This window comes from Ursus maritimus, unplaced genomic scaffold (genome assembly GCF_017311325.1).
Source record: "Ursus maritimus isolate PB19 unplaced genomic scaffold, ASM1731132v1 scaffold_1, whole genome shotgun sequence".
Lineage (NCBI taxonomy): Eukaryota > Metazoa > Chordata > Mammalia > Carnivora > Ursidae > Ursus > Ursus maritimus.
This window is the reverse complement of record NW_024423343.1, coordinates 32,112,476-32,134,747: the sequence shown is the minus strand read 5'-3', so window position 1 is coordinate 32,134,747 and position 22,272 is coordinate 32,112,476. Positions and strand designations below refer to the sequence as shown.

The following is a 22,272-nucleotide window of genomic DNA, read 5'->3' as shown; positions in this document are numbered from 1 at the left end:
ATTTGAGGGAGAGAGAGAGAGAGCAAGAGCACACACAAGTGCGGAGAGGGGCAGAAGGACAGGAAGAGAGAGAATCTCCAGCAGACTCCCCACTGAGAGCAGAGCCTGATTTAGGGTTTGATCTCACAACCCTGAGATCACGACCTGAGCTGAAATCAAGAGTTGGATGCTTAACCAACTGAGCCACCCAGGTGCCCCTATAACTTTCATTTTAATTTATTATTAAAAAAATATTTCTCTGGACAATATGAGGCAAACACTATAAACTGATCCTTTATGAAATTTATCTGAATTCAACTGTTAATATGATGGCAAATAATATAAGTAAATAACTTACACTTTGTTAATTTCTTTGGACTCTGTGGAGGCACTGGCTGGTTTTCAGTGTGTGAAAGAGGAACTTCTAATCCCCCTTGGGAGGCCCAGCCTGGGGAGGGAAGTAAGGAATTATCCATTGTTAGTCTAAGTAGGAAGCAGTATCAGAAAAAATAAGAAAAGTTAAAAATATCTAATGAGTCCTCAAATCTTTCTATCAGGGTGAGATTCTACAATATAAGACACAGAAGACAAAATGTATCTGCAATTATGTATTTTAGTCAAATCATCTAAGTTTAGTTGTAGCTAGAATTAGACTTCCTTACAGTTTTCAAAGTGGTTTTGAAATAAATATACAAGTCTTCTTTATTTAAACAACTACAAATAAATAAGGTATAGAAAGAGAATTTCTAAGGAGTTGGGAGAGAGGAAATAGACCTGACAATTAGAATCTTGAAGCCTTTAAGTATGTTTATACCGTCAGACTCAGTAATCCTATTTCTAGAAATTTACCTTAAGGAAATAATTTAAGTGAAGAAAAAAAGCACATGTATGATTATGTTTACTGCAGCATTATCTACAAAATGAAAAAGTCATAACAGTAAGGAAGGAATTATGGGAGATAAATGTGACAAAATACTATGCAGTCATTAAAAAGTATCATTATGAATACTCTATTACTAAGACAGTGAAATGTTTGCTGTAACATGGGAAATTATTTAGGCTATAATTATAATACAGCACTAGAAACAAACTTAGATTATCCTGCCTACTATCTTCCTTGTACAGAAGAGATCATTTGAAGCCCATGTTTTCACTTAGGGTTCCTAGAACATAGATCCTTTTAACTCAGAGCAGTTCACTTCCCGGTTTACACTGCAGGAGAAGAAGAAGTAGAAATATAGAAAAGGCGAGTGAAGTAGGAAGAGTCCTGTATTAGGAGGCAGAAAACCAGATTTTGGTTCCCTCTTGTTTACTGCCTGGTGATTTTAAGCAAGACACTCATTAAACACTGAGTATCAAGTGCCTGGGCCGTTGCATGGGAACATCCTGTCAGCCTGCAGGCATGGACCAGAACAGATAGACACTCGGAGTGGTGAAGAAATACTGTTGATAATGTACTGCCAGAAAGGAAGAATCCAGTGCTGCTAGCGATGCGGCAAGTTAAGGAGAAAGAGAAGTAGGATTTCACTCGGAGAATGAATCTGTTTGTAAATCTTTGTAACTATTATAGTGGCCACTCATAAGGCATATAAGAGTAATTGTTTTCTCAAATTTTGTAGTAAAACACCTGAATTATCCTAGACATAGTGCCTCTTTATCAAATAATACTGTATTCCTACTTTTAGGCTATTTAATAAATTCTATTGAGTGATTATTAAACTGCTATTGATTTTATTTAGTGAGCTAACTTTATGCTGCTGTCATAGAAAGCACAAAGATAAATCACCCCACAGATCATGCCCTTTAGGTGCTTACAGACTGGATAAAGTATGATGGTCTTGCAGATATAGTATGAACGTAAGTATTTTAATACAAAGAACAATGCATTAAGATACTGTTAGGTGCCGTGAACCATTTTCTCAAGGATAAAATCTACTAGGGGATGGAAGACAAGGCCAGAAGGCAAGATGAACTATGATTACAGCCATGAAAACAGGGCACTATGGGAGGCCAGAGGTGGAAGAACCATGTACTGGGCAGTGCTGAAGAAGTATTCAAGTGTTGGCCGCCATGGAGAAAACACTGGACTGGGAATCTAACACACAGGCCCAAGTCCACGCTCCGTTACTGCACATCATAAGTGAGAGCAGCAACACAAGCAATGATGTCTCAGAGGGATCTGAAAATAGTCAATATAGTTATAGAAAATGGTAAGTATTTTGAAGTAAGCTAAGAGAGAAGACTGGAAATGCAGGCACAATGGACCAGAGCCCATGGTCCTTCATTTTTTTAAAAATGTAAGCAGAGTGCTGACATCAGAATCTGCCTCTTGGAGAAAGAATTCTGGGGCAAGCATGGAAGGTGACCTGGGATTTGGAAGGGCTGGTAGGAGGACTCTTGCAGCAGCCCAGGAAACCAAATAAGGCTCTAAATGCCCCTGGTAATAGTGGCAGAAAGGAGGAGCATGAAATTGGAGACATGTTCTAGAAATAGAATTGACAGTACTTAGCAACCAATATGGAAATGGGGAGCAAAATGACTCAGACGGTGATGGGTTGGACACAGGCCGGTGGGACAGTAGGTCAGAAGAGGGAGTCCCTGACATATAAACAAAGCAGGTGGCCCTTAGGAAAACACCTTGCCCAGCTTTCTACCACCACCGTCCAGTCCTGCTGCCTTGCCCAGGAGGCTGCCATGGAACTATCCTTGTCTACTCTGAACCCATGGGAAGAGAATACACCAAGCTTTGCTAGATGGAAGAAACTGTATCACCTGCCCTAGGTAGGGGTAACTTAGCAGGTCAAGAGTTTAAAATAAGACCCTGATTTCCTGTGTAGGGAAGACTTCTGGGAAAGTCAATGTACCAAGTGTGGGGTTTGGTGGAGGTAGCAGGAAAGCAGCCATTGTTTAACCCTTGTCGATACACTCCAGTGGTAATATTTGTTATTTTTTCAGTTGATGGGTGAGACACAGATTTTATCTAGTAGTACTGAAGTTAAATCAATATCCTTGTTGATTTTACCATCCACATATGCATAGTTTTGCTTCAGAAAGATAAAGTAAGTCATGGATGTCCAAATGTTTCATAGGCACTTACTGTTAAAAGCTCCAGCAGCATGAAGGCCAAGGTCAAAGAGCTGTGAAGGAAGGAATCGTGAGGAATGAGCAAGAGGCTCAGACCCCACAGCAGCCTCCCGAGACATGAAGCTGCCACCGGGGCTCCCAAAGGCAGTCTGGCATTCTTGGGTAAATTCACCAGTACTTGAAGAACCAGGACTTAGGAGGTTGTTGAGAAATGAGAATTCCTTCTCAAAATCATCTTCCAGTGAATCAACAGGTAAATCTTTTGCAACTGTTGAGTGAAAATAAAAATAGAATGGCTTTTTTCTTTTTGAGGAAACGAGAGCAGGACATAAGGCAAATCAAATGTTTCATTGTTCTCATACATTAACATAATTTTTGAAAGTTTTTTAAACATAATATATAATGAACAATTAAACTGATTGGAAGTTTATGAGAAATTATTTCTAACTGGGTAGGCTGGTTTCTAGAAATTGTCCCAAGGCCACATATGAGGAAACATTTACTCAAGACAATCTATTAAAATTCAGACTATGATATTCAAACTAAGAATCACTCCCTTCCTACCCCCCTCCCAATTCAGCACAATGGAATTCTATTCTAGACCTTTGCTGCCAAAAACATAAGGCTCCCTTCCCCCCCAGTTATGTTCCCAGGAGGGGTAGGATGTCAGCATTTCATATCCTGTCCTCAGTTACTTGTTGGCTAAGTCTGGGCAGTGCAGTCAAGAGGTGCAAGCTCCCATTTCCCACCCAGATAAGAAGACCACAGTCATAAGATGGAGACTCTGATTTGAGTCTCAAAAGGATGGAGGTGGGGAGCAGAATTTGAAGAAATAATGGATAATATTTTCCAAATTTCCTGAAAACATCAATGTACTCATCCAACAAGCTTAATGAAACCCAAGTAGAATCAATACAAAGAGATCCATATCTAGATACATCATAGGCAAACCACAGAAAGTCAACGAGAAAATCCCCACATTCATAGACTGAAAAAATCAAAATTGTCCAGATGGCAATTAACTCCAAATTGATGTATGAATTCAACACAATACCTATCAAAATCCCAGTAGTCTTTCTGGATAGAAATTGACAAGATGATTGTAAAATTTTTATGGAAATGCGAAGAAGTTAGAATAGCCAAAACAATTTTGAAAAAACAATGCTGTGGGACTTGTACCACCTAATTTCAAAATGTCCTATAAAGCCACAGTAATCAAGATAATATGGTACTGGCCTAAGACCGATACACAGATCAGTGGAACAGAAACTAGAATCCAGAAACAAACCTTACTTTTTTTTTTTTTTTTTGGTCACTTGATTTTAACAAAAATGCCAAGAAAATTCAATGGAAAAAGGAATGTCCTTTCAGTAAATGGTACTAGAACAACTGGATGTGCATATGCAATAAACAAAATTAAAAACTTACCTACCTCACACCATAAACAACAATTAACTCAAAATGATCATAGTCTTACATATAAGAGCTAAAATTATAAAACTTCAAGAAGAATACATAAGAGAAAATCTTCGTGACTTTGGGTAGGGAGAGTTTCTAGATATGATACCAAAGAACAAGCCATACAAGAAAAAATAATAAGTTGAACTTAATAAAATTTAAAAAATTTTGTGTTTCCAGAGGCAAAATTAAGAAAATAAGATGACTAGGATAAAATATTTACAAGTCATATATCTGACAACTTGCACCAAGAAAAAAGAAATCTTGCAGCTTAATAATAAGGTAAATAACCCAATTAAAAAATAGGCAACTAGGTCGTCATAGATTTGTCAACAAAGAAGATATATGAATGGCCAAGAAACAGAGGAAAAGATGCTCAACATCATAAATCACTGGAGAAATGCAAGTTAAAGCCACAAATTAAAAGCTCTAAAATGTACATGTTAAAAAGACAATACCAAGTGTTGTCAAAGATGTGGAAAAATTGGATACCTTATTCTTTGCTAGTGGGAATGAAATGGTAGTAGAGCCATTTTGAAAAAACAATTTGGCAGTTCCTTAAAAAGATAAACTCAAATTTACTACATAACCTAGGAATTCCACTCCTAGGAATCTAACCAAGAAAAATAAAATCTTATGTCCACACTTGGAGAAGTATTTGAATGTTCATAACAACACTATTATAATAGCCAAAACCCATAAATAATCCATGTCTATCAACTGGTAAATGGATAAATACAATGTGCTATATCCATACAATGGAATACAATCATGAATAAAAAGTAATGAAGTAGTTAGCAAAATGTGGCATATACATATAATGGAATATTATTCAGCCTTGTAAAGGAAGGAAATTCTGCAATATGCCACAATATGGATGAACCTTGAGGATATTATGCTAAGTGAAATAAGCCAGTCACAAAAAGACAAATACTGTATGAGTCCACATACATGAGGTACTTGGAGTAGTCAAATTCATAGAGACATAAAGGAGAATGTTGGGTGTCAGGGGCTGGGCAGAGGTGGGGGGATGGGGAATTATCGTTTAATGGATACAGACTTTCAATTTTATAATGAAAAGAGTTACAGAGCTGGATGGTAGTGATGATTGCATAATATTATGTATTTAATACCACTGAATTTCTATACTTAAAACAGGATGGTATGTGTATTTTACACTTAAATATTAAGGAAAAGAAAGTAATGAACTACTGCTATATGCAACAACATGGATGAATCTAGAAAAACATTAGGCTTAACGGAAGACATATAAAGTCAAGCACAAAAGATTACCTTTTGTACAATTTTAGTCCAGGAAAGGGAAATTTATAGAGACAGAGTCAGATTAGTAACCTCCTAGGCCTGAGAGTTAAGATTGTAAACAAGTATGAGAGAATTTGGGGAAATATTCTAATATTCAGTGTCATATATATGCACAACTCTCTAAATTTACTAAAAATCACTGAATTTTACATTTAGAATTGGTAATTTTTTAAACTTATATCTCAATAAAGCTGTTAAAAACCAAGAGATTTTATCGAGTCTCTGCAAATAAATCTGACAATCTAGGCAAAATGAATAACTTGAGAAAAATTAAATTTACTAAAATTGATCCCAGTACATATAGAAAGGTTAAACAGACCAATTTCCATAGAGAAGAAAACACAAAAAGTACCTGCCTAAATGTTTTCACAGGGAAATCAACAGCAGTGCAAAAATAGTAAATAAAATATCAACAAATTAATGCACAATGACAAAGCTGGACTTATAACTGGAATGCAAAGAGGGTGATATCAGGAAACCTATTAGTACAGTTCATATTAATACATTTAAGAAGAAAAATCAAATAATAGCTGGCATACATACTGAGAAAGCTGTTGACAAAATTCAACAACCATTCCTAATAAAAACTCTTAAAAAATTAGAAACATATGGATATTTCTTTAACTTCACAAAACATATACCTCATTTCAAAAGCCAGCATTCCTAATTAATTCAGAAACATTACAGGAACTCCCACTAAAATCAGGAAATGCCTACCACTATTTAACATTGTGCTGGAGGTAGTAACCAATGCAATTAAACCAAAGAAATCAATTATAGTAATAAGAATTGGTAAAGAACAGGATTATCTCTATTTGCAAATGACATGTTGGTATATCTGGAAAACCCTAGAAAATCAATGATAAAACTAACTCAAATCAAAAAAATTCAGCAAGGTAGCAGAATATTAACTGCAAAAAATCAATAGCATTTATATACACAAAATAATAACCTATTAAAAATATAATGGAAAAGGGGAACCTGGTTGGCTCAGGTTGTACACAGCATGCAACTCTTGATCTCATGGTTGTGAGTCTGAGCTCCATGATGGGCATAAAGATTACTTAAAATATATATAGATTACACATATATATGTATATGAACCATATGTATATGAAAAATATAAATATACATATGAAAAGAAAATCTCATTTATAATGGCAACAAAAAAGATAAAATACTTAGAAATAACAAGAACTGCTCAAATCCTGTATGAAAAAAACTATATAAAAGATACACAAGGAAATTTTAACAAATAGAAAAATGTCCCATGTTTCTGGTTAGGACAATCAAACTGTCCATTTTTCACATTGAATGTGATCACAACAAAAGGAACGATGAGCCTTTTATATGGAGCTAGACAATATGATATAAAATTTATACTGAAAAATAAACATGCAAGAATAGCTAAGAAAATAATGAAAAGAAAAAGATACTAGCCCTACCAGATATAAAAACACAAAAGACAGTTTCTATAATTAAAACCATGTGTCATTGGTGCATGCACGCATCAATGAAATATAAAGAAAGTCCAGAAACAGACCCAAATACATATAGAAACCTACTATATGATAGGAAGTTATCTCAAATTCCCATGACAAAGATAGCATTTTAAAAAATGATATAAAAGGATGGCCACTTGCAAAACAATAATGTTTAAGCCACTGCTAATACCATATGGCTAAATAAACTCCAAGTGAATTGGAGATCTAAATGTAAAAAATAAAAGGAAACAAATACTAGAAGACAGCATAAAAGAACCCTTCTAGCCTGGGTTTGCATATGACAAAAATCAAGATTCAATAAAAGTAAAGATTAATAAATTTGACTACATAAGGTTATTTTTAACATTTACATGGCAAGAAACAACTACATGAAAAGTCAAAAGACAAGTGACAAAGTGGGAGAAAATATCTGTCACATAATTGATTGAGAAAGATATTCAAAGTAGTATTTACCAAGTGTCTACAACCGCTGGATGGTGGAGGCACATCAGACAGTGAGACAGACACCGTCCTCCCGGTCCTCACAGTTACACAGATACATTTGGACAAGGGCCCAAACATACAAAACAAATAATGACTTTATTTCCATTGTGATATGCTACAAAATAGAAATACATGGTTGTATCCCTGTGTAGAGATCTATACAGGTTTTAGTGTTAAGGAAATAATTATTAAATAAAAACTAAAGAATTTTAAATAATAAATTATCCATATGTATGATGAAATTATAATTTCTTACCATTTTCAGAGTTAGAAAACTGAGGTGCTCCAAATTCTATTACTTGAAAATGTTTTTCTTTGTGATCTTCAGCTGCTGAAACAAAAGCACATAGAAGATAAACTGAACAAGGAGAAATTTAACATGCTTATTTACTGTAATATTTTGTAGTAATTCAGTCTAAGTGTGCAATTGACCAAATCAGTTTATAATACATACAAAATGGACATGTAAAAATTTAAAGAACCACATATAAAAACCACATTTGTGTGTATGTGTGTATACATATGTGTGTATACATGTATATTTGTGTGCAGATGGTCCCCTACTTATACTGGTTTGACTCACAATTTTTTGACTTTATAATGATGCAAAAGAGATACATATTCAGTAGAAACCGTACTTCAAATTTTGACTTTGATATTTTCCCAGGCTAGTGATACAAGACTCTCTTGTGATCTTGGGCAGCTACAAGCCACAAGTCCCGGTCAGCCATGTGATCACAGGATATACGACTGATTACACTTAACAACCTTCTGTACCCATAAAACCATTCTGTTTTCAGTTTCAGTATTCAATAAATTACATGCGATATTCAATACTTAATTTTAAAACAGGTTTTGTGTTAGATCATTTTGTCTACCTGCAGGCTAATATAAGTGTTCTGAGCACGTTTAAGATAGGCCAGGATAAGCTATGCTGTTCAGTATGTTAGATATATTAAATGCATTTTGACTTACGATATTTGCGTGTTTTGGTATAGAAAGAATATACATTTTTTATTTTTTTGATTTAAAAATTTTTAATTTTTAATTCCAGTACAGTTAACATACAGTGTTATATTAGTTTCAGGTGTTCAACTTAAGATATTTTCAACTTCGGTGGGTTTATCAGGATATAACCCCATCTAAAGTTGAGAAAGATCTGTAATACAGTATATATAATTTATATATATGTGTGTGTGTGTGTATACACACACACAAATAACTTTATAATACCCATAGGTATTCAGGTCCTTTGTTACATCTTCCCCTGAAAGTTAAAAGTTTTCACATTCCATGTCAATTGGTACAGCTGCATTGGAAAACAGTATGGTGGTTCCCCCCAAAATTAAAAACAGAACCACCAAATGATCCAGCAATGCCACTTCTGGGTATTTTATCTGAAAAGAAAAAGAACCCAAAAACCACTACCTCGAAAAGATACATGCACCCCCATGTTCACTGTGGTATTATTACAATTACCAAGACATGGAAACAACCTAAGTGACCATCAATGGATAAATGGGTAAAGAAAATGTGAGATATATATATATATATATAATGGAATATTAATCAGCCATTTAAAAAAATGAAATCTTACCATTTTCAACAAATGGATGGATCTTACAGACATAATGCCATGTGAAATAAGACAGAGAAAGACAAATACTGTATGATCTTGCTTATATGTAGAATTTAAAAAACAAAAAGATAAACAAAAACCAAGCTCACAGATGGATCAGATTTGGTGGTTGCCAGAGGCAGGGGTTGAGGAGGTGGACAAAATAGGTAAAGGGGGCCAAAATGTAAAAACTTCTGGTTATAAAATAAATAATAGGTATGTAATGTATAGCATGGTGACTAGTTAATACTGTATTGCATATTTGAAAGTTGCTGAATGAGTAAATCTTAAAAGATCTCATCACAAGAAAAAAATTTTCTGTGTATGGTGATGAGTGTTAACTAGACTTATTGTGATGATCCTTTCACACTATATATAAATATCAAATCATTATGTTGTAAATCTGAGACTAGTATGTCATTTATACCTCAATTAAAAAAAAGTTTTCACGTTCAGAAGCCTATCCCTTTCCTGGTGGACTTGTGTCTAATTCTGTATCCTCTGAAAGTCCATTTTTATTTTGTTCTGCCTGATCTCCATGTCTCTGCACAACAGATATTTATTTTACATGCAGAGTTGTAAGCAGCTTCTCCCCATTCCTCACCTCCACCAAAGTGAGAGTAGTAGTAATTTCATATGAAGGGAAAGATCAAACATATGTGCTAAAAGACAGCATACTCCCGAAGCTCCCCAGGCAAAAAGTTGTTTTTTTGTTTAAAAAAAAAAAAAAACAAATCTATCTCCAAATTTAGGGTGTATACTGAGACAATTTATGCCCTATCATTAATTTGGGATCCAGTTTCCCACATAATTCACCTGTACCTCATTTGCAACCCAATATAAACACATAGACCAGGAAAAAAAAAAAAAACAATAAGCAAAGAAAAACAAAAAGGCCCAGATTTTGACAACTTCAACTATTATCAAGGGCACTTTTTAAAAAGATGATGAAACGTAAATGTCTCCTACATAAAACATGACTAGTGTTGCTGTATAGTGAGCTTAGAGGGTGTAATATGTCTAAGGACAAGGTAAATATCTATACTACACTTTTCTTAAAATTTGATGCTCAATTTGCGATACTACAAAAGAAAATGGAAAAAGTTAAATCAACCAAAGTAATCAAAAGAAAAACAAAATCAAAGAAAGGTATAAGGAACTTTGTATTATTTAGATTTAAGATAAGGAAGCAAAGGATAAATAAGGTTCTAAGTTCAAATGACATAAAGATGATGAAAAACTACAAAAGATAAAAAAATAGACTATCAGTAAAGATTTCAGTTGAACTTTGGAAAAACCTGGGAATGGGAAAGAGATTCTGGAGGTGGCTAGGGAAGTAAAGAGGAGAATAAGAGTTTGAGGGCAGGGAAGGAATGGGTGACAGTCACACACCACAGGAATTTTGGTAAGCTATAGAAATCGAGTTGGGAGGGGGGTGCCTGGGTGACTCAGTTGGTTAAGCTTCTGCCTTCAGCTCAGGTCATGATCCTGGGGTCCTGGATTGAGGCCCATGTGGGTCTCCTCGCTCAGCGGGGAGTCTGCTTCTTCCTCTACCCCTCCCTCCTGTTCATGATCTTTCACTCTCTCAAATAAATAAAATTTTTTTAAAAATTAAAAAAAAAAAGGGTTTGGGGAATGGAGAGGTATTAAAGGATCTTTAAGGAGATATACTGTATAAGACACAGGGTAATCTCGCTCCTCTCTCTTCCCCAGAAACCTTTAATAATGATCTGCTTTACTCCACATTGCTTTTGGTATGGACTTATGTGGGGTTTGGTCTTTCTTTCTTTCTTTCTTTCTTTCTTTCTTTCTTTCGGGAAGGGCAGAGGGAGATGGAGAGAAGCAGACTCCGCTAAGCACGGAGCCAAACACAGGGCTCAATCCTATGACCCCAAGAACAAGACCTAAGCCAAAATCAAGAGTCGGACACCTAACCAACTGAGTCACCCAGGTGCTCCTGGTTTTATTTCATTTTAATGCTACAAATGTGTATGAGATTGGTATCAACACGGGTATATAAGAAAGAAAAGCTGGCTCGAATAGCATAGTTTATTCCATTATATAAAATATCACTTTGGTAAATACCCCAGAGACTAAATGCTTGAAGGCATTTCAAATTACTTAAGATAGTTCTAAAAGTAAAATTATTGAATTAAATTCTGGGATGTATAGGTTTTTCAGAAAAGTTATCCCAGTTTCCTCTCCTACAAGTAGTGGTGGTGTGATCTTGGTCCCAGGAATACTGAATATTTTTACACTGTTCCTATTATTATGACCAGTGAAAAATACTGCCTGGAAATAAAATAGACTAGATACTCAGAAGCACCCTCTTTTAAAAAAAAAATACTTGCTGAAACTCTAAAACAAACTTTTAATGCATTGCTAGATGTTAGCAATAAATGACATGAGCTGAACCAAGAGAGATGTGTGTAGCAACCAAAGAAGGGCAGATGCCTATGGGCAAATGGCCATACCTACACTGCTCTCCAGAGACAAAGCCCTCAGCAAACACAAAGAAACTGAGCTGAGCCCAGGATTCCTATGTTAAGCCAAAGGCCCTGGAAAGGTTATACTGGTCACCAGACAGAACATTCCCTGGCTCTGGAAAGAAGCAATATCAACATATCTAGAGAAAAGTCTTCTAAGCCTCCAGGAGTCCCACAGTTCAGGAGCATACAGAAATTATCTCATCATCAGAAATCACTAAACAAACAAGCTGGTAAGTTAACACAAGAAAATTGAGAGAAACCAATAAACAATAAAGACACCCCACCAAGGACTTCAAATATCTGTATTTTCAGATATAGATAGGAGTCAAAAGATGAGAAAGAACAAAGGGCTATAAAAACCAACAAGGCACAGATTTGTAAAAGAAAAAAACAGGACTCCTAGAAATAAAAGTATGCTTGTTGGGGAGGTGGGAAACTCAAATAGATTAAACGCAAGAAGAGAAAATTAGTAAAAAACAGACCTGAAGAAATTACCCAGAATGCAGCACAGAAGGAAAGGAGATGGAAAATATGAAAGAGAGGATAAAAGATATGAAAGATGAATGAAAAGGTCCAATATAAGCTTACTGGAGTTCCAGAGGAGAAAATAGAGAAAACGGAGGAGAAGCAATATTTTAAAAGAATATGGTGGAGGTATGCATATTTATCATATTAAAAAAAAAAGATAATGTTTGAACACTTTCCAGAATTGGTAAAAGACATAGATACAGGAAATACAACTTATACTATGAAAGATGAAAAAAACAAAAAACCCCTGCACATTTAGACACATTGTAATGAAACAGCTAGAACACCAAAAACAAACAGCATATCCTAAACGCAGCCAGAAAGAAAAACCAAAATCACTAAATAATTAGAATAATAGAAGATTTCTCAACACCCCACGGAAAGCAGAAAACAATAGAACAATATTTACAAAGTGGTGAAAGAAAATACCAACCAACCTAAAACTATTTACTGAGCAAAACTGTCTTTCAAAAATGAGAAATAACAGACATGAACACTGGGGTGCATATGGCCCTTCCAGACATGAACACTGGGGTGCATATGGCCCTTCTCTTCACTACGTCTGTATATTTGGGGTAAATACCCAGTAGTGCAATTGCTGGATCATAGGGTAGCTCAATTTTTAACTTTTTAAGGGACCTCCACACTGTTTTCCGAAGTGGCTGTACCAACTTGCATTCCCACCAACAGTGTAAGAGGGATCCCCTTTCTCCACATCCTCTCCAACATTTGTTGTTTCCTGCCTTGTCAATTTTTGCCATTCTAACTGATGTAAGGTGGTATCTCAAGGTGGTTTTGATTTGAATTTCCCTGATGGCTAATGATTTTGAACATTTTTTCATGTGTCTGTTAGCCATTTGTATGTCTTCGTTGGAATAAGTCAAGCAGAGAAAGACAATTATCATATGGTTTCACTCATTTATGGAACATAAGAAATAGGAAGATCGGTAGAGAAGGAAGGGAAGAATGAAGGGGAGGTAAACAGAAGGGGGAATGAACCATGAGAGACTGTGGACTCTGGGAAACAAACTGAGGGCTTCAGAGGGGAGAGGGGTGGGGGATTGGGATAGGCCAGTGATGGGTATTAAGGAGGGCACATATTGCATGGTGCACTGGGTGTTACATGCAAATAATGAATCATGAAACAATGCATCAAAAACTGGGGATTACTAATGGTGACTAATACAACAAAATAAAAATTAAAAAAAAAACCACACAATTATTTCCAGACAAACATAAGCCAAGTTTACCACCATGGCATCTTTAATAACTTCCAAACTAAAAGCTATAATTACAGAAAAGGAAAATGAGATCACAATTAAGATCTGAAATATATGAAGAGATAGTAACAAAGGAAAAGTATTGATAAAATATAAATAATATTTATTCAAAAAACAAAAATATTTTTATTGATTTGTGGGAGATCACAAAAACAGAAATAAAACATTGAAGAATTATAGGTGAAGTGAGATGGAAGTGACTGGGTTTAGTTGAAGATCTTTGTAATGTTTTGGGAATACTGAGATAGTCATAAACCTAGCCTTTATTTAAAGTATGCATGATATGGGCACCTGGGTGGCACAGTTGGTTAAAGTATGCATGATAAAATTCAAGGGAAACCACCAAAAACAGAAATAAAATGTATAACTTCCGAACTAGTACATAGGAAAAAGAAAGGACAAAAAAATCTTTAAAAACAAATGAAAAAACCTTAATCAATCCAAAATAAGACAAAACAGAGGACAAAAGAATGGGGTGGAAGAACAAAACAAAGAGAATACAGAAAGTACAAGTCCAAATATAAATCATAACGATAAATGTAAATGGACTAAATTCATCAAATAAGAGAAAGATAAACTGATATATGGGGCCTTTTAAAAAAATCCAGCTTAATCTTACTTACAAGAGACATAACCTAAGATATAAGAACATGGGAAAGTTGAAAGTGAAAGTGCAGAAAAGGGTATACAAAGCAAATACTAACAAAAATAAAACTACTAAGCTAAGCTAATGTCACCGAGAGCAAACTATAAGCCAAGAAGTAATATCAGGGACAGAAGGGTCATTATACTGATAACAGATTAATTTGCTAAACAGATGTAAGAATTCTTTTTTTTTTTTAAAGATTATATTTATTTATTTGACAGAGAGAGACAGAGAGAGGGAACACAAGCAGGGGGAGTGGGAGAGGAAGAAGCAGGCTCCCAGTGGAGAAGCCTGATGTGGGGCTTGATCCCAGAATGCTGGGATCACGCCCTGGGCCGAAGCCAGACGCTTAACGACTGTGCCACCCAGGCACCCCCAGATGTAAGAATTCTAAACTTGGGTGCCTGGGTGGCTCAGTCGGTTGAATGTCCAACTCTTGGTTCAGCTCAAGTAATGATCTCAGGGTCGTGAGATTGGGACCTGTGTCAGGCTCTGTGCCAGTGCAGAGTCTACCTGAGATTCTCTCCCTCTTCCCCTACCCCCACTTGTGTTCCCTCTCTCTCTCTCTCTAAAATAAATAAATAAGGGGCTCCTGGCTGGCTCAGTCAGTTAGGCGGCTGCCTTTGGCTCAGGTCATGATCTAAGGGTCTTCAGATCGAGCCCTGCATTGGGCTCTCCTGGCTCAGCAGGAGCTCTGCTTCTCTTTCTCCCTCTGCTGCTTGTGCTCTCTTGCTCTCATGTTCTCTCTCCCTCAAATAATCTTTTAAAAAAAGAAATGAATAAAATAAAATTTTTAAAAAAATTTTTAAATTTATATGCAATCATCACTCCAAAATCCTCAAAGTATATAAAGTGAAAAACTGCAGGAAGAATGAGAATCCACTTCAATAGCAGAGATTCCAAAACACATTTTGCAATTATTGATACATCAAGTAAACTAAAAATTAGTAAAGATATAAAAGACTTAAAGCAGCACAAATAATTAGCTTGATGTAACAGACATATAGATTCCTGCATTCAACAGTTAGAGAACACATCAAGCACATGGAATTTTTAGAAAATTTGTCCACTTCTTAGTCCACACAGAGTGTCTCAATAATTCAAAGAATCAGTATGATACGGATACATTCTCTGACCATAATGAAATTAAGTTAAAAAATCAATGACAAAAAGATTAATTTCAATATCTCCTTAATTTGGCAATTTCAGAAACGCAATTTAAAATCACTCATGGCCATAGATGACAGAAGATATAAAGAAAAGTTTAATTTAAACCAGATTATAATGAAAATACTATATATCAAAGTTTATGGACATCCATACAATGGATTAAGCAATAAAAAGGAAGTACCAACACAAGTTGTGTCATGGAGGAAGCTCAAAAGTGTTACCTGAAGTGAAAAAAGTCAGATACAAGAAGACCACATATTGCATGATTCTAGCTAGATGAAATGTTCAGAAAAGGACTAGGAGTGAAAATGGCAATTATAGCAAACGGATGTGAGGAATCTTATTACTGAGGGGATGAAAAGGTTCTAAATCTGATTTATAGAGATGGCTGCAATGCTCCATAGTAACTAAAAATTACTGACTTATACAACTGAATGAGTTTTATGATCAAGAAAATATACTTCAATAAAGCTTTTTTAAAAAACTTGGGGGGGGGGCGCTGGGTGGCTCAATCATTAAACATCTGCCTTCAGCTCAGGTCATGATCTCAGGGTCCTGGGATCAAGCCCCGCATTGGGCTCCCTGCTCAGCGGGAAGCCTGCTTCTCCCTCTCCCACTCTCCCTGCTGGTGTTCCCTCTCTCGCTGTGTTTCTCTCTGTCAAATAAATAAAATATTTAAAAAAATAAAAATAAAAAACTTGTGGGATACAGAAAAAAGGAAATTTTAGCCTTAAAAAACCAAAAATAGAGGAAGAAAACAATGAAGATAAGAACTAAAGGTAATGAAACAGAAACAAAGATTCAATAGACAGGTGTAACAAAACCAAAAGTTGATTTGTTGATAGAATAAGTAAATCGTTAGCAAGATTAATTAAGAAAAAAAGAGAGAAGGAACAAATAAATATCCAGAATTAAAAAGTAGACATAACAGGGCACGTGGGTGGCTCAGTTGGTTGAGCAACCAACTCTTGATTTTGGCTCAAGTCATGACCTCAGGGTTGTGAGATCATGCCCTGCATTAGGCTCCAAGCTCAGTGAGGAGTCTGCTTGGGATTCTTTCTCTCCCTCTCCCTCTCCCCCTCCTCCCACTTGTGCTCTTTCTCTAAAATAATTAAATCTTTTTAAAAAAGTAGACATAATTACTGATACAGCAGTTTTAAATGATTGAATAATGCTACAAATGAATGGTGAAACTACAACAATGTCCATTATATTTCATCTGGGCCTTTTAAAAAAATGTTGTCTACTTGGGTATGGGACTATAGATGCCCAAGAAGCTAACCTTTTGAACATATACTTGAAGCTATGTTAGATATACAAGTCCACAATTATTCTGGTTTAACAATATGATCTGTATTTATGTGTACATTTAAAAATGTCTCTCACAGTAACTCTACACCTATCATGTGCTATGTAGTTTATAAATACCTCTAGTCTTAATATCTCTGTAAGGTAGGAGTATATGACTCATATTTCAGATGAGAAAAATGAGAGAGGTATAAATGACTTTTTTTTTTTTAAAGCTGGCATTCAAACCCCGATTTTTCTGGCTCCAAAACCACACTGATTGAATATATACTGATTGTATACATAATATGTATTTATAAAAAAATAAAAACATGTATTGAAGTGTGAGGAAAAGCTTGAAACTTAATCATACAACCCTGTGAAATAAATGTCTACATTAAAAGCCTTTATCTTAGAGAAAATCAAAATTCCCTAAAGAAAATAAGTAGACCTTCTAATTAGGTACTGTTAGAAAGCTAACTCATTGCTGAGTATAGCCTCCGTCCCACCTGACCAGGAAGCCTGGACTGAGACCCTGGGAAGTTACAGAGCATATCCTACCACCCACCCAGAAAGAGAAACAAGTCAGCTGCCCCACCCAAGTATGAAGCATAACCTCCTGCCTAGCTCACCAGGAAGCCCTAACGGTGACCCTAGGGAGCATCCAGCCCAACTTACAGTGCTGCCTAGCAGCAAACTCCAGTCTATAGCCCTACCTGGCACTGAAGCCACACTGGTGGCCATGCTCAATTGCTGAGCACAGCCTGCAGTCTCACCCAAGCAGGGAGCCCAGTCAATGATCCCGCTCAGTTGTAAAACACAGCCTTAAGCCCTGTCCAATCATGCAGCAAAGCATGAGGCCCACTCAACTAGGAAGTATGGTCAGCGATCTTGCCCAACAGCAGAGCACAGCCACCTTCCTGCCTGATTCAGAACCCAGCCTCTGCAGTCCTGCTAATGCAAAGCATAGGCTGAGGCCATATCAGACCACGAAGCCCTGCCTGTGACCCTGCCTGAAAAAAGAGGCTAGGTAGTGGCATCATTTGATCAGAGATGACTGTGAAGCCCAGCTAGTGACCCTGCCTGACCTCAGAGCACAGCCCCTTACCAGGGATCCCAGCCAACAGCACCACTTAAACACAAAATACAGCCAATGGGCTGCCTGCGACCTCAGAGCATAAGCAGCAGCTTTGCCCAGTCAGATACAACAACACATTGTGATCATACTGTCAAAAGTCAAAGACAAAATGTTTAAAGTAGCAAGAGAGAAGTGACTTCTCACATATAAGACTAAACAGATTTCTCAGGAGAAACTTTACAGGCCAGGAGAGAGTGGTATGATATATTCAAAATACTGGAAGAAAAAAACTCAAAGAAGAATACTATACCCGGCAAAGCTGTCCTTCAGAAATGAGAGATAAAGCCCTTCCCAAACAAACAAAAGTTGAGAAAGTTCATCACCACCAGACCTCCCTTACAAAGAAAGCTAAAGGACATTCTACACGCTGAAATGAAAGGATGTTAAATAACCTCGTAAAACTGCATGAATGTGTATAACTCATCAGTAAAGATATACAAAGTCAGATTCTATAATATTGAAAAAATGGTGCATAAATCACTTTCAACTCTAGTTTAAAAGTTAAAAAAACAAACATTAAAAATAACTATGACTACCATAATTTGTTATTGGATACACAAAAAAGATGTAAATTATAACACTGATAACCTAAAATGTGAGGGGGAGAAAGTGTAGAGCTTCTATGTGCTATTGAAGTTCTTATCAGCTTAAAATAGGATGATATAAATATAGTTCATGAATGCATACAGAATGGAATTAACCATAAAAAAGAATGAAATCTTGCCGTTCGTGACAACATGATGGACCTAGAAGGTACTACGCTAAGTGAAACAAGTCAGAGAAAGACAAATACCATATGATCCCTCTTATATCTGGACTCCTAAAAAAAAAAAAAACAACAACAAAGCAAAACAAAACAAAGAAAAGAAACACACATAAATATAGAGAACTAATGGTTGCCAGAGCAGAGTGGGGTGGAGGCATAAGCAACATACATAACGGGGATTACGAGGTACAAACTTCCAGTCGTAAAATGGACAAATCACGAGAATGGAAAGTACAGCACAGGGAATACAAACAATGATACTGTAATAACTTTGCATGATGACAGATGCTGACTACACTTAACCATGGTGAACATTTTGTAATGTCCATAACTGTCAAATCTCTGTGCTACATAACTGAACTAATATAGACTTTTATTTATTTGACAGAGAGAGAGAGATACAAGCAGGGGGAGTGGCAGGAAGGAGAGAGTGGGAGAAGCAGGCACCCCACTGAGCAGGGCTTGATCCCAGGACCCTGAGATCATGACCTGAGCCGAAGGCAGATGCTTAACTGACTGAGCCACCCAGGCGTCCACAATACCTGAAACTAATATATGTCAACTATACTTCAATTAAAAAAAAAAAAAAAAACTAGGGAAAAAACTCCTTGACGTTGGTGTTGGCAGTGATTTTTTTGTAGGACACCAAAAGCACAAGAAACAAAAACAAAAATAAAGAAGACTACATCAAACTAAAAATCCTCTGCACAGCAAAAAACAACAAAACAATCAATAATCAAAAAACCCAATCATATTTGCCTACAGAATGAGTAAAATATTTGCAAACCATCTATATGATAATGGGTTCCTATCCAAAATATGTAAAGAACTCATAACTTGGGGCGCCTGGGTGGCACAGCGGTTAAGCGCCTGCCTTCGGCTCAGGGCGTGATCCCGGCGTTATGGGATCGAGCCCCACATCAGGCTCCTCCGCTGTGAGCCTGCTTCTTCCTCTCCCACTCCCCCTGCTTCTGTTCCCTCTCTCGCTGACTGTCTCTATCTCTGTGGAATAAATAAATAAAATCTTAAAAAAAAAAAAAAGAACTCATAACTTAATAGCAAAACCAAACAAAATAACCTGAATAAAAAATGGGCCAAGAACCTAGATACACATTTTTCCAATCAAAGAAGACATATACACAGCCAACACATACATGAAAAGGTGCTAAACACTACTTATCAGGGAAATAGAGATCAAAACCACAGTGAACTATCACCTCACACTTGTTAGAACGCTAGTATCAAAAAGACAAGAGATAGCAAGTGTGGGGTAGGATGTGGAGAAAAGGGAACACTTGACACTTGTGCATTATTGGTGGGAATGTAAATTGGTGCAGCCATTATGGAAAGCAGTATGGAGGTTCCTCAAAAAATTAAAAACAGAACTACCATATGTTCCAGCACTTCCACTTCTAGGTATTTATCCAAAGAAAATAAAATTACTATCTTAAAGAGGTATCTGCAACCCCATGTTCACTGCAGTATTATTTACAATAGCCAAGACATGGAAACAACTGAAGTGTCCATCACAGGTAAATGGATAAAGAAAATGTGTGTGTGTGTGTGTGTGTATACACACACACACACACACACACACACTCATAAAAAAGAAGGAAATCCTACCATTTGGAATGACATGGATGAATCTGGAGGACATTACACCAAGTGAAATAAGTTAAAGAAAGACAAATACTGTATGATCTCACTTAAATGTTCAATCTTAAAAAGCCAAACTCAGAAACAGAAAGTAGACTGGTGGTTACTAGGGTCTGGGAGGGGAGAAAAATGGTAAAATTTGGTCAAAGGGTACAAACTTCCAGCTAAAGATGATTAAGTTCTGGGGATCTAATATATATAGCATGGTGACTATAGTTAACAATACTGTATTATATATTTGACAGTTGCTAAGAGAATAAATTTTAAATGTTCTTGCTGCCAAAAGATATATAGTAACTATGTGAGGGGATGGAAATGTTAACTCTGTTTATAGTGACAATCATTTAGCAATACTTACATATACCATATCATCACACTATACACCTTAAACTTACACAGTGTTATATGTCAATTATAATTCAGTAAAGCTGGGGGGAAAAGAAAACTAACTCAAAAGTGTTTATATAGAAGAGATTAATAAATAGACTTAACATGTTTTTTAAGTGAATGGATATTAATACAATCTGTTTTAAAATGTTGTGACAAACTGTTTTGACATTTCAAATGTGATCATTTCACATTTTAATGAATTTACCATCTTACCTGGTTCATTTCCCAAGCTCACTTCCTCATCTGACAAAACTAACCTAAAGTAAAAACCAAAAAATTTTATCAGTTAAAATATACTTGGGACTCATATTCTACAGTTGTATATGGTTAAAAAAATGTTTAACTGAGATAACATATAAAATAGTTGTCTTGTAGATAGATCTAAAATCTGAAACAAATGTCACTTCTTCTCTAGATCTACATAGACTATGAAAATAATCCCTCATCCCTTATTCTTTCAACAACAGTTACTGATTACTGATGAAGCACCAGGAACTGTGTTCAGTATTATCGGCAGTGTGCTAAGTACATCAGAGAGAACATCTGTCACCAAAGTCACAGAGCATGAGGTTTAGTTTTCAAGCACTAAAGCATTTGCTCAAGAATACTTGGGATCTAAATAGAGGGAACGAAGAATTGCAGAAAAAATGGAGTACTCTATTTCGAAGAGCAAAGTGATGTTTGCAAAAGAAGATACATTTGCCTAAAATATTCTCAGTCAATACTAATTTTGGATATTTATATCATCCATCTGCAATAAAAAACTAGAAAAAGAAATTGAATATAGATTGAAGCATTATTCCCGGGGTGTAGCCTCACAATTCTAGTATTAGAGGCTGTTTTTAATAAATCTTTAAAAATATGTAAAAAGTAATACAGGTATCCCCTGCTTTTCAAAAGTTTGCACTATGCTTCTACAGAAGACCTACGTTAGTACCCACTTTGCTACCTGAAAGAAGTCCGAAGACGATTTTCACTTTTATAAAAAAGGCAAAGGCAAAGAGCAAAAAGAGTGTTAAGTGTTTGTTTTGCAAGGAGCCCTTTTCGAGGCAGTGTGCACCCTGAGCAGCGACAGCGGCACCATTAAGCCCCTTCCCTGGGAACTACACTCAGCATCTCAGCATTAAGCCACTAGAGCGCTGAACTGTGTCTGTGCGCATCTGTGCTTTATCTCCATTTATTTTGTGCATACATTAGCAAGATGTGTCAGAAAAGCCTTAGGGAGGTTATTTTTTGAGTCTAGGAATACTCAAAAAATTTTTCCACAAAAATTAATGGTAATTGCTTCTTTCCTTACACTGTACTGGCTTATGAAATGTTTCATTGGGACACTCCACTTTCAGATAGCAGGGGAAACCTATACAGTATTTATTTGCAAAAAACACAAAAATAAACCTACAGAGAAAATAGATACTAATGACTTGGAATGAAATTTCCAAAGACAGTACATATACATGGGCTTTTAAACCACT

At 36.1% G+C, this 22,272-nt stretch overlaps 1 protein-coding gene across 1 annotated transcript in view; it reads right to left on the bottom strand.

Moving 5' to 3' along the window:
* Nucleotides 1-22,272, bottom strand: part of ICA1L (islet cell autoantigen 1 like) — a 46,809-nt gene that overhangs the window by 13,228 nt on the left and 11,309 nt on the right. The window contains exons 8-11 of the mRNA XM_008687375.2: nt 21,014-21,057; nt 8,089-8,163; nt 3,077-3,331; nt 338-427 (exon numbers count right to left, since the gene is read on the bottom strand). Of these exons, the coding sequence (XP_008685597.1) occupies nt 338-427; nt 3,077-3,331; nt 8,089-8,163; nt 21,014-21,057 (464 nt within the window). The remainder of the gene's footprint in view (nt 1-337; nt 428-3,076; nt 3,332-8,088; nt 8,164-21,013; nt 21,058-22,272) is intronic.